The sequence below is a fragment of the Cottoperca gobio genome, chromosome 9, assembly GCF_900634415.1.
Source record: "Cottoperca gobio chromosome 9, fCotGob3.1, whole genome shotgun sequence".
Taxonomy (NCBI): Eukaryota; Metazoa; Chordata; class Actinopteri; order Perciformes; family Bovichtidae; genus Cottoperca; species Cottoperca gobio.
Window position 1 is genome coordinate 8,165,963 of NC_041363.1, and position 13,373 is coordinate 8,179,335.

Consider the following 13,373-nt stretch of genomic DNA (forward strand, 5'->3'; position numbering starts at 1 on the left):
CACATATTCCAGTGAGAGATCCTGACGTTCAGTCTTAAGTATGGATCAAGCCTAAAATAACCCTAGATCCTACATTACCCATGATGCAAATTAATGCAGTATTTGGTGAGATTCTCCACGCTGGGTAAATTGCCTATATCTTTCAAAGTCCAACTCTCACAGGCTTTCTGCAAAAAAAAAAAAATTTGCAGTCTCCATACCCAAGATGAATTAACCCTGATGACATCATCAGGGTTGTTGTTTTTTAGACTTTAGAAAGCTCCCTCCAGAGCCGAAGAAGACATTATACAACTGCTTTTCAAAGGCTGAATAGTCATCAGTCTAATGAATGAACTGAACTTGATGTGTAAAATCGGTGCCCCTTTAAAAGCCCCACTATCAACAGGTCCCTCACTCTACCAGGAGGCTAGTTAAGATAAAACTGGCCTCGCTAATAAGGTCGAAAGCAGCATTCAATCAGTCAGTAAGCTCCGTTGCATTTGTTGGCTACATTAAATTGAAAACTTGTCTTGGCTACAGCAGCAGTGACATGCAGCCCACCGCTGCAGTAAATCATTAGCTAAATGGCTAATTCTACAGATTAGTTCTCTTGGCAGCGCACTGGCCAGACAAGTGAAAGGTGTTTTATTTTAACATTATATGATTCCATCAATGTGACGGGGACTATTTGGTTTAATGAATCGTTTCAAAGAAGATGGATTACATGCCGACGTATGAAAATAGTTGAGTGTATCCCATCCAATTAGGAACGTACACTTAGAGTAGCAATTTATAATTGAACCTGCCTAAGTAATGATGTTGACTAAATAAAGCACAAAGATCAACATCAGTGTCAAATTCAACTTAAGAAAACCTGAAAATAACAACAAATCTGGTTCTATTCTGATTAGCCGAGCAATATTAAAATCATTAGCTAAGCTAGTGAATGTGCAGCTGGATACACAAAGGTGTTCATTTACTAATGTGCCACTAAGAAACCACTTTCTGGGTGTATTGGTGAACTTCACTCACCCGCGTGCTCCAGTAGAATTTTAGCGATGTCCATGTGTCCATTCAGCACGGAGTCGTGCAGTGGACTGACTCCGCCCACCTGCTTATTAAGAAACGGCGCAGGGCGGTGACGTAGCAAAACCTCCACACACGCGGTGCTGCCATGATTGCACGCTTCATGCAGAGGCGTCCAGCCTGAGTGATCTACATGTTCAACAAACCAAGCACACAAAAACAAACAAGCACATAAATGTTGATGATTTTTTTTATCGTTTGAGGTTAAAAAGCTTAAATATACATTTTAAATCAATGTATTTTGCGTATCAGGCAGTGAAATAGAAATGTACAAAAGACAGTTTTAAAGTTTGACTGGAGTGTCATGATGAAAGAATAAAGAGACTTATTGTGACAGGAGGCTAACCCACTCTGCTGCAGCGAAGTTGTTGGTTAGCTCTGAGAGCTAACAACGCGGCTAGCAAATAAGCTAGCATATACTAGATTGGAGGAACTCCGTGCTAAATTTTAAGAACTTAAAATGTTTTTATCAATGACTTATCTGTCTTTCCATTGCCTAAAGACAAACTGCATTAACACGACTGAACTAAGTCTGCTAAAGACTTAACATCTATCATGATAGTTAGAAGTTCTTGTTTGGGAGATACAAACAGGTTGCTAACCACCGCCCGTGTACGTCTTACATAATTATACAACAATCAACATTTCCAATTTCATGTTTTACAACCATCGTTCCAAAATGAAAAACAGTGATGGAGACAAATCCTAAAGAATACAACTGTGAGCATTTGGAGAACATCCCAACGTAGATCTGTTTTTATCACATCAAAGAACTCCAACCACAAATGCCTCAGTTAACTCAGGCCTGGTTCAGGGAGACAACTGCGATTTTGCACATATTTCTGCCTGATCACATTTTGGGCAACAGCTCCTGCATAAGCCGCCTACTAAGAGGCAAGTTAATCTAGGCTGCTATTACAGGGCTATTACAAAATAGGAGAAACCTTTAAAAAACAGCACAACATTTCCATAAAAGGAGGGGAAGTCATTATATTTGACCTAAAGGGACAAAAGAAAGTCACTCTGAAATATCAAACGGTATTCAATTCACTTAGCAAAGTCACCGTGAAGCTATAAATCTGAGCCTTTACACGCATCCAGCTCTTTCTAGACACACCCTTTACATTTTAGGTAAAGGTTAACCTCAAAGATGACGCACACGCACTCCTATTTCTTCTCAACTCTTCCCCCCCCCCCCCATGTTAATCGCTCTCCGAAACCCTAGAGCAAACAGTGGGAGTGAAGTCAGATGACGGTGAGACAGAGGTTACAGAGAAAAGGGAAAGCGAGAAAGTCTTACCTTTAACGTTGATGTCCGTGCCAGGAAGCGCCAGGATCCGAAGCACTGTTTCCACTTGGTTCCTCTTGCAAGCTCTGTGGAGGAGGGTCTCTCCTTCGACCAGGACACACACAACGGACATACACACCCAAAAGAGAGAAGAGGCGAAAGAGAAGAGAGAAATCCAAAATTAGGGTGTGCCCCGATGTCCTGCCCATTGTCCCCCTCTATATGGTGAACACACTAATAGAATACCACAGAAATGTCCCCAAACACCAAAAAAAAAAAAAAAAAAACCTGACCTAAAAAAGTACGACCCGCCAATGAGGATGCGATTTAAGAAGAGTGATGAGAAAAGGGGGAGATCTTTCAAGGGAAAAAAATGGGAGGAAAAAAAATTAAAGATGGAGAGACTAATTTGCCTCGCTCCATCGCTCTTTTATAGACACAGAGATGTTCTACTTACGCCCCGAGTCCAACAAAGTTAAGACCGGGGCAGTCGGCGACTGAATGAATGCAGTGGTGAGAATGTAGTCTTGCTTCCTGTCCGTTCGTCCCTATATTGTTACTTGAGAGGAAGTTATGGTAGACAGCCCACGCACAAAGCCTCGAAAAGGATTCTTCACAGATCCAGGGTTCAAAAGCTCCGCTGGGCATTGCCAGTGTCACCACGTGATATTTAATCAGCAAACTACCAGTGAACAGGCGTGGAGAAAACCCTCTCGAGGAAGTTCATTTACATTTTTAAACACAATTTTCTTCTCCCCTCTTCCCCGTTTCCTCATCTTTAGCCTGTGCCTCACTTTTTCCTGATACAATATTAAACCAGGAATATATTAGCGGGCCAGAGCCCCCTCTTTTCATGTATGGCTGAACTTCAGAGGGAAGTTAAAGGCCAAGCATGAGTGGCTTTGTGCTTGCCAGTATAATACAGGACTGCAAAGCCCATAATAAATGCTTTACTAGCTCTCCCCAGGATGCCCCGCCTGTACAGGGGCTCCACTCCAGCGTGCAGAGCACAGACTGGGGCAGAAAGAAGAGGGAGGGGAAGAAACAGGGGGGGCAAGAAAGAAGAAGCAGTGGAGGAGAGAGTGAAAGGGGTTCCTGCATTTCAAAGCATATAGGGGAAATATTGGAAATCCTGGCTCCCATTCACTAGGAAGAATTCTTTTCTTCCAGGAGGTGTCTTTGAGGATACAGAAGACGCACTAAATGTCATCCACGGGTAGTAAAGAGGTTGAAGAGTGGGGGGGGGAAATACAAAACACTAGGAAATGGGGTCTGTACTGATCAAAAAGAGGATATGTTCTCCCTAAAAATGTGATGCAAAACCTAACAAAAAAACCTTACCTATACATAGATACAGTAAATGATGAGATTTCAGTTATGAATGTTTCAGGGGTCATTAAATAGGCTGTTAAAGCTTTATAAAGTGTAATAGAATAAAGCCAATGTCAACTAAAAGAGAGTAGAAAGTGCTGTACAAACTGGTAAGCAGTGAAGACACAAACAGGCTGATGAAGCAGACTGCAACTGATTTTGAGTACTTCGTTGGGTGCAGTCTGTGTAATGTCGATATGCAACTCCATAAAAAACAAATGACTGAAATCACTAAAATAAGGGACTTCATAACAGAGCCAAAGAAAAATCCCTTTCCAGTGCAATAACCCACTGTGTTGATATCTTTGCCAAATTTGATTTTCATTCTCAAAATATGTGTTGCACTTTAAAAATCCTATTAACTTACATATAAAAAGTGCACAGGTGTTTGACAACTTCACAGACACTGGACGGCACATGTATGAGCATTAAAAAAAAAAAAAAAAGAAAAACCCAATGGAGGACAAACAATAAAGCAAAACGAGATTTCCCATCTAAAAGAGGGTGGAGCCCAGTCCAAACTACAGTCACTAATGAGTAAGCTGTAGTGTGTGGCACGTCAGTGTTCTACATGGGCTGCTCTGCTATTACCGGGCTCTAAAACGCTGTGATTAAACACCCATTCCACTACACCCCATGTGTACACATCCTCGCAAATGCCAGGGCCAATCCACGCACTGTTAAATCACTTTAATGGCTCCAATTTGGACACAACGCCTCTATTATAGGGGTAATTGCATGCTCAGCATTTACAAGCACGGAAAGGATAAATCCGCCTGTCCTTTTCTATAAATCCCCCGTTTCACACTTTAATAGAAAAGTTAAATGTATGTGTTGCTCTTTATATCCCTCAGTCTGCTTGCTACACTCCTGTAAAGTGTCGCTTGGCCCGCCGATCCCTGGACCGAGAAGCTGCTGGAAGCCTGTAACAATGCTATTTCTGAGGAATGTGTTAGAAAGGTATTCCGTGCCAGTTATTGGCTATATTAAAAACTATTTGAAGACTGCTGCTGTCACTGGCTCAAAGAGCAACACGTTATTCCTCCACATCGAGATTACCGCAGCCTCAAAAAGCATTCACTGGCATTAACGCTCGTGGCTATCATTTTTACATTCCGCTGGAGTAGATTTTAATATAGTATACCTCCATTTAATCAGTGATAAACAACATTGGGCAGCAACAGAGCCCCCTCTGTGCCAACAGGAAGTAATAAGACACAAACACAGAGTGTCTGTTAAATAATAGCGAGCAAATCCACCGTGGTTTGGACGCTTTAGACAAAGCTGTTTGCCAAACGAACAAATACAAAAGTGTATAAATGTAATGTGAAAGCCAGGCTCATGAAAATCTTTTGCCTCCGTCATCTTTTTGTTACACTGTGGTACGAGCAGATTTATTACCGATGGCACGTAGGGGGTGCAGTAGGAATGTTGTGATTGATCAGGCACGGATCCGAATCAATATTCACTACAAAATTACTGCTTCCAAAAACAGATCATAAAATAGATGGGGCAATTAAATGAACATCACTGAGACAGTGTTTTCACTGCCCAATCTGACGCACAGAGACTCCTGAGGTAGTTCATCAAAACGGGGTGATGGATAAAGTTACCTTTACCTTCCCTAGAACCTTTGAACTATGCTGCACGCATGTTGACTTTAATACTTAGTATCAGGTTGACATGAAGCTAAAAGCAAACAGATTTTAAGCAATGTAACGCACAAAGCACTCCTTGTTTGACAGTCTACATGCAGTGTATTCAGGCTGATTTAGATTGAAATCTCTGCCGAGCCTCCAGAAGCAAATACGGAACTGAAAAAAAAAAGAGAAGTTCTTTTCCAAATCCCTCAACCCTTCACAGCTTCTTTGACAAAGATACTGAGGTTCCAGGAGGCAAGGCAGATGCTCCAAAGCAAAGAAGTGCAGCATATAAGAAAGCAAGCTTACATATGTAGGTGAAGAAAAGCCTGTGAGAGGAAGGGTGGGGGGGGGGGGGGGGGGAGAGAGAGAGAGAGAGAGAGAGAGAGAGAGAATGGGATGAGAGGGCGAGAGGGGAGGAAGCTGTGCCGATGGTTCATCAAAAATTAATGCCGACCGCATCGGTATAGAGATCACGTAGTGGAAAAACAACACATGCCAACAGCCTTGAGACTTCTGCCTCAAACCTCCCTCCCCCCATTCCCTCCACCCTTCCTTCGCACCGGCACAGGGCCTTTCTGATCAGGTGGAGGGGGTAGATATGAGCTCTGACACCTTCAGGAGTTCACACAGAGTGCCATGCCTCTAATTGCAGGAAGTTCCACCAGTGCAGCCGCTGTATATCTGCAGCACTCCCCTCATTACGGCCCTTAATACACCTAAGATGGAGATCTGAGGCGCATTGTGCGTACTAATATGTGTTATTGTTGTGTGTGAGGAAGCCATTACTTCTGTCTGTGCCATTTATTTATTTATCTACTTTTTTTAAAAAGGTGAATAAGACATGAGGAAAAAGCAAAACACAACAAAGGGCGCAGTTTGAATTTCAATGCGAGTAGAACGAGTGGTGGAGGAGGCGCGACGCGGCCCAAACTCTGGCCCCGAGAACGTACGCGACAGGCCGAATTATGCAGTCGAGTTGCCTTTACAGCTGACTAGATGGAAGCGTGCGCCGATGAAAATCAGTCACTCTCTCCATACATTATGTGCTCTTCATTAAGCTAAAAGTGATGACAGAGCTATCATGTCCCTCTTTACTGATGACCTAGTGCAGTGCATTAGTCCATTAAAAGTTTGCTCCTTGCAAATGTGCAGCTTTATTTTTAAGCGGCGGCGTGTGTGTGTGTGTGTGTGTGTGTGTGTGTGTGTGTGTGTGTGTGTGTGTGTGTGTGTGTGTGTGGCGTACCTGCTGCGTTGACTCTGTTCAAACCTCTGGGGATGATCACATTCTCCTTGCTCGTTTCGTTCTCCATAGAGCTGAGAGCACTGTGTGGAGACAAACAACATGGTCACAGGGGTCAGGAGAAAGTATACATTCATGTGCTGAACCTAATTCAATAAGAGATTACACATCATTTACATAAACACCTAAAGTATCAATGACTGACCATTTCAGGAGGCGACCTAGTGGCACAGAAAGTGGAACGGGCATTACTGTACTGTGAAAAGTGTCATTAGCGAATGAATCCCTGGCGGCGTTGTCATTTTATATGAAATCTGACAATATCTGTCAAACCCCAACTGTGTTGGCCACACACACGCACTTCACACACCCAATCCTCCATTCCCGTCTCCAAAGCACTTTTCCTCCCACTTAACGCCTCAAACGCAGAGACGGAGAATTCAATGTGAGCAAGCACATTAGGAGGAATAACTAGTAAAAGAAAGTGAAGCCTCTTCAAAGTAGTGGCGTGCTAATAGCTGTGGGCTGTCACTAGTCCTGTGAGTGGGTATGGGAGATCTGCCTGCATGAAGCCTGACAGGTGTCTGGAGTGTATATGTCTGTGCTCGTGCGCGTGCGCTGCATTGAAGCGGAGTGCCATCCGTATTACAGGGAAGAGGCTTGTTCCCTGGTAATTGGCTTGTTCAGAAGCCAGGAAGGAGCTCCCAGCAGTGCGGAGGAAACACACGTCCTGTCACGTTGCTTGTTATTAGCAGGGACAAGGCTGAGAAGAGACGAGCTCTGTGTGTGTGCGTGTGTGTGTGTGTGTGTGTGTGTGTGTATGAAAGAGTCCATAAGAGTGTCTGGTATAAGGGCGTACCACTTCTCATCTCAATACACTTCACCCAAGTGTCCCCTGTCCATATAGCCTGGCAGCAGTGGAGGTTGACAGTACTTGGCTTGTATACGCCCCGGTCTCTCCTTCCCTCATGGTCTACTTTAGGAGGCCAGCATGCTGTCAGTGGCCCAGCTATCAATTGTGGGCCTGGGGCAGCACGTGCCCTTGGAGGCCGCCTCTCAAGAAACTTGTGAGCAATAATGGAAGTAATGGGGGAGTGCATGTCGAACGCCACAGTCCATGCATTCTACCAGAAAGGTTAGGGGGAAAAAAACCTGTCACTTTAATCTGTTTGCATTTTTGAAATATTAGTGGAGTTGATGTAGTTACAGGCTTTACTTAAATCCAGCTGATATTGACTATGTGCAGGTGTGAGCAGAAGAGATGGAGCCAATGTAATGACATAGTTAAATGGCTTGAAAGGATAACAGCAATACACAGAGCTTGATTAAGCCAGCAGGAGAACATTTTTAGTTTAATTACAGCTTCCCTTCTGCTAACAACACTCACTGCCACGCAGCCAGCCGGCAAGTCAAACGGCCATCTAAATAGTCGGTCAATCAGCCGGCCTGTCAGCTTGGTATGGCTTGGACGAGTGCCCTGATGCCAGCCTGTCTGTTGCTGCAGAAGAAGCTCGCTCTCCATCACACACACACACACACACACACACACACACACACACACACACACACACACACACACACACACACACACACACACACACACACACACACACACACACACACACACACACACACACACACACACACACACACACACACACACACACACACACACACACACACACACACACACACACACACACACACACACACACACACACACACACACACACACACTACAGTAGCCTCAAGTCACAGTAACACAGTCTAATGCGTTCTAACAGCCAGAAATTAAAGATAAAGGGGTCATGTGGCTCCTCTCAACCTGTATGACCTGCTCCTGCTCTTTTCGTGAATCCAATAGCAAACATCTCACCAGGATTTTGTCTGGTGTTCTACCGACTGTTTGAAAAGGCAGGTAACACTGAACTGAAAGTATTATAAAGCATTATACTTCTCAAGTGACACCACAAACACATTGGTGCTATTTCAACTCAGACTTTTTTTTAAATGTTGTTTTCATGTCTTATCCTGTTAAGGACTATGAATTGCTGACAAGTGCTCGAACAATAAATATATTTTCCAAAATAATATTTGAATGATTTGAGTCATAGCAGCTCCAACAACACACATAATTGTGTTGGAAATGCTTAGAGATCGAGGAGTGTGTCAGACTCATAAATGCTTCAACAGAAGATGTGTTAATTGATTAAGAGTGTCAACATCACTGAAAATATGTATAATATCGTGCGTTCAAGCGTGAACAACGAGGAAACAAGATTTCCCTTTTTGCTTTTTGTTTCTCGAGTCACCACAGGCTTTGTCATTTTGATTTCATTCTTTCTTTCAGGGTCAAATGATTTTTGAATGCCCTTTGGCATTTCTTTATCTCATCCGCACAGATTACATTCCTTGCTTTATTGGGTTCCTCTCATGTCTGTGTGAAAACAAACCAAACCCCTTGAAACTGTGGGCAGAGCAGAGAGTAGAAAGAGTAGAAAGCAGCGATGGAGGGAACAGGGGATCGGGCAGCGCATGAACCAGTAGCCTTCGTGTGAACCTGCTCCCTTGTGGCTCCTGCCCTTATCCAGGCCAACTACCTGCTGGTGGAACAGCAGATGTCTGATACCAAGTATGGAGAGCGTGTATGTGTGAGTGCATTCAGAGAGGGGTTTAGTATGCGAGTGCAGATCAAGGGAGGTGAAGAAAGGGGGTGAAGACAGAGAGCTGGTGGTCGTAAGGGAAGACACAAAGGCCTGATGGGATATCCTAGTCTGTCTATCTGTCGGCTTCCTGTCCAAATCAGACTCAGCACTGTGTGTGTGCACGTGTGATGAGGGGGTCTAACCTCCCTTTGCACCCCTTCTGTCAGCCAGCACACACTGATAGGATCAGACCTGGGCATGACCCATCACATGCCAACTCCTCATGCTCCGTCTGACCTCCATTTGCCTCTCTCCAGCTTTCCCTCGGTCCCTCCATTCATGCTGTTCTGCTCCGCACCCACACACACACACACACACACACACACACACACACACACACACACACACACACACACACACACACACACACACACACACACACACACACTTATCCCCTCTCCAGGTGTTCCTTTGTTCCTTTTCACTCACATTTCTCATCGTCTGTACATTCTCACCCGTTTTGCCCTTAAATCTATGGGTGGAAACCTGACAATGCAGGCAGATGTTGAATAGTTCCGTTATTTTAAATTAGACACACAGAAGCTAAGAAAAAAGATTAAAAAAAATAAATGAAAGACAGATGCAGCTAATTTGACGGGATATGAGAAAGTGGCGAGTTTATTACACAGCCTGAGAGACCTCTGACCGGCAACATGTGTGCTGCTAAACACCCATTTGTGTTACTCTTAAATGTGCATTGTGCCTTAAAGAAACTTTTGGGGAAGCAATAAGTCTCAATGAAAGCGAACACTGACTTACAAGAGAGAAGAGCGATAGACTTAGTACATTTAATTTAGGTTTGGAAGTTTAAACTGTAGTCTAGTACAAGCCACTGGAATGAGAAATCTCCCGCAGGGTCAAAAGTATGTTCAAGTTGGTTTAAAATGTATGAAGTTATATGGACTATAATATTCGCCCATGTGCAGCCCCCACCTCTGCATGTATGCCCTCACATGTTCCGCCTCTGGCTCTTATGAAAATGTACCTGAGAGACTAACAGTGGTATGGATGCACAGCTGTGTGTAACTGACCTGCAGCCGGCCCCCTGGCTGGTGCCGCTGTGGGAGGTGGGTCCGGTCCTGATGAGAGCACAGGTGGGACTCTGAGCTAAACTTCCCAGAGCAGGCAGGTAGGACAGCACCTGTCAGAAGTCACACAGACACACACACGAGGTTAGACAGCGCCTTTGCACGGCAAGTGGATGTTTGTGTCTTCAGGGGACTTGGGAGGCACACAGACATCAATGCGAGTGAGAAAGCCAGATGTTCCACTGCAAGGTAATATAATGGGGAGACCACATCAGCCGTCTTTTGTCTCTCGAGCAGAGAACTGTAATCTGATCTATATTGATTTTCACACTGCCAAGTTAACTAATGCAGAACATTTGTGTCTTCTTACCGTAACACAAAAAGCAGCAACTAAATAATTCAAACTGGTGGATTTATCAGAAACCTTCTTCAATGACTTTATTTGCTGTGTTTTTACAAACATTGGTGTGTGTGTGTGTGTGTGTGTGTGTGTGTGTGTAGTTTGTATCTTGCATTTTTATTTTGTCAAAATTCATTTAAAAGCAAAGAAAATGATTTGTTTTCTAGTAAATTAATTGAAAATGGTGGCCAACTGAACACCAAATCAACGTTATCATGACTTACTGAGCTAAGCAGCACATTACCGTTGTGATGTAACGTGAAGTAAGTCATGACAAATCCTGTCCATGAAAAATGAGGCGTCCCGCGGGTAAGTAAAGGGAAATGTGAAGTGAGTGAAGAACAATAAACAAACACACACACACACACACCATTTTCTTAAAAGAGAGGGGTTCATCTCCAACTGTGAATCCATTTCTGCAGCAAAGACTCTTGAATGTGGCATCGGCTATTACCAACTTAAGTCTGGTGGAGCGAATCCTGACGACCAGCTCTGCTACAACTACCGGAGACACATCTACAGGACAAAACAAGACAATTTATTTTCCTCCATAATCCAGGTGTCGCACTAGTGCAGTATGTTTAACAATGAAAAAGAATACATTGGTAATTATTCTGCTAAATATTGTGATTGAATTACTATTTTGTATTCCATACCCTGGCTGATAACAGCAAAGTGCTCTGCTAAGTCTTTTAGACCCTTTTCCACCAGGTTCTGGTTTAACTTGAAGTGCTGCTGACACCAGAACTCAACCAACACAGACAGGAGGTCCAGCAGCGTGTCCGCCAAATGCAGCTTCTGCTTCTCAGCATAGTCCTTCAGTGACGATAAACAACATCACAGTATGGAGTTTGTTTTTCTGGTCAATTTTCTTGGGTAATGTAGCACACCATGCAATGAGAATAACAATGCATTGAGTTCCACAGTGTTTACCTCAATAACAGCCTGTACCAAGAGCTGGGCTAGTTGTTTCACAGCTCGGGACAACAGCGTGGCGCGCTCCCACACAGTCCAGAAGGTTCCATGGAGCAAAGATCCTGATACTGAAGCCTGAGAGACTCCTGATCCATCAGGCAGCACAAAATCCCTGAGCCACAGAAAGGCATGGGTGAATGAGGTTTGTTAGAACAAAACAATTAGAATAACAAATGCATATACATTCAATTTGTGGTCAATATTACATGCAGGTTAGTAGGCATCAGCAATTTGTTGACTTGAGGCTTTATTGCTAACTGAAAACAGAACAATATTATGCATCTAGTTTAATTCAAGTCTTGTTCTTAAATCTTTCAAATGTGTTACAACACCTCTGTGCTGCGGCTCACACCAGCTAAAAATAACTAAGTCATTTGTGGGAAAATCCCTCCACACCTCTGTCCATGCAAGAAGGATTAGAAGCTTTGTTTGATTTACAGAAAAGAGAATAAGCCCTGCCCCATCTCCCATACTGTACGTATCGAAGTTGTTACCCGGTGGTGACAGAGTGGAGTTCCCCCTGGAAGAGCTTGAGGAAAAATGCCAGGATGTCACTATGGAAATGTAACAGTGTTGGCAGGGCAGGTCCAGGGAGCGGGTGACAAGACACATCAATGGACAGGCAATAACTGAAGGAAGACACAAACGTATAGATAAACAGTGAATATATGAGACAATTATTTTATTAGTACATGTTAAATAAAGGTTGAGAATGCTTATTAATGAATGCGGTTACTTGCGATTAAAATAATTGGACTATATACATAAGAAAGCTTCCTGTGATGTGAGGTTTACCTGATGGCTGTCTCTAGAAAAGGCCACAGGCCCGTCTTACACCGAGGACACTGCAGCACTTGGGTAAAATATTTTTTCACCGTGTTGGGAGCCAGCCAGGGAGGGTTGGTCACAAGCAGGTTATACATGACCTGCTGCAAATTTTTCAGGAAGACAGACGTGGCGTTACCCTGTGAAATGTAAAAAAACCAATTACAGTTTAGTCCAATGACAGTGATAAATAAGGCATCTATCACTATCACTATCACTATGGAACAGGTTATACTTTCATGCAGCCTCTGAGGCTCAAGCAGCAGCAGCTGTACATTCGTGCAGTCTGGTAATTCTGGTCCTACCTGCTGTGCATAGTCTAAAAGGGAGACCAGGTATGGTGCAGGTGGCAGCAGGCCTGGGAACACGGCACTTCTGATAGAGTCTAAGGCTTCAATGAAGAGGCCACACTCTATCATACTACCAACATTGCTGAAGTCTGTTTCTGTAGCCTGGAGGAATAAAAGCACAACGATGAAACGTAAGAGGTATATGGAAAGGAGGAGAAAAACTTTGCACTCAAAAGAGATGGACGGCAGAACGAGGAGGGCAGAAGGGTAATGGGAATAGGAAGTGAAAGGGAATCAGAAGTTCCTGGAGGTCATTTCTGACTGTCTGTTACCGGAAAATAGCGTATGGATTCAAAAAGTACAGAATGGAAACACACGAGCACTTATAATAGCAATCCACTTGGGTAAGGTATGGACAGGACAGTGGAGAGTATTGTTAATAGGCCTGCCAATCAAAACTCTCAGATCAGCTGACAGTGGTGGTTAAAACTGTGACCTGAGTATGATGCGCCGTTGCTCTAGATATCAATTTCCATTGAAATG

At 43.7% G+C, this 13,373-nt stretch overlaps 1 protein-coding gene across 4 annotated transcripts in view; it reads right to left on the minus strand.

Moving 5' to 3' along the window:
* Positions 1 to 13,373, minus strand: part of slf1 (SMC5/6 complex localization factor 1) — a 28,801-nt gene that overhangs the window by 11,462 nt on the left and 3,966 nt on the right. For all 4 annotated transcript variants that reach the window (XM_029440110.1, XM_029440107.1, XM_029440108.1 and 1 more), the window contains exons 8-17: positions 12,846 to 12,992; positions 12,511 to 12,680; positions 12,210 to 12,344; positions 11,674 to 11,827; positions 11,397 to 11,556; positions 11,111 to 11,256; positions 10,344 to 10,453; positions 6,611 to 6,690; positions 2,366 to 2,458; positions 1,012 to 1,194 (exon numbers count right to left, since the gene is read on the minus strand). In XM_029440110.1, coding sequence (XP_029295970.1) covers positions 1,012 to 1,194; positions 2,366 to 2,458; positions 6,611 to 6,690; positions 10,344 to 10,453; positions 11,111 to 11,256; positions 11,397 to 11,556; positions 11,674 to 11,827; positions 12,210 to 12,344; positions 12,511 to 12,680; positions 12,846 to 12,992 — 1,378 coding nt within the window. The remainder of the gene's footprint in view (positions 1 to 1,011; positions 1,195 to 2,365; positions 2,459 to 6,610; positions 6,691 to 10,343; positions 10,454 to 11,110; positions 11,257 to 11,396; positions 11,557 to 11,673; positions 11,828 to 12,209; positions 12,345 to 12,510; positions 12,681 to 12,845; positions 12,993 to 13,373) is intronic.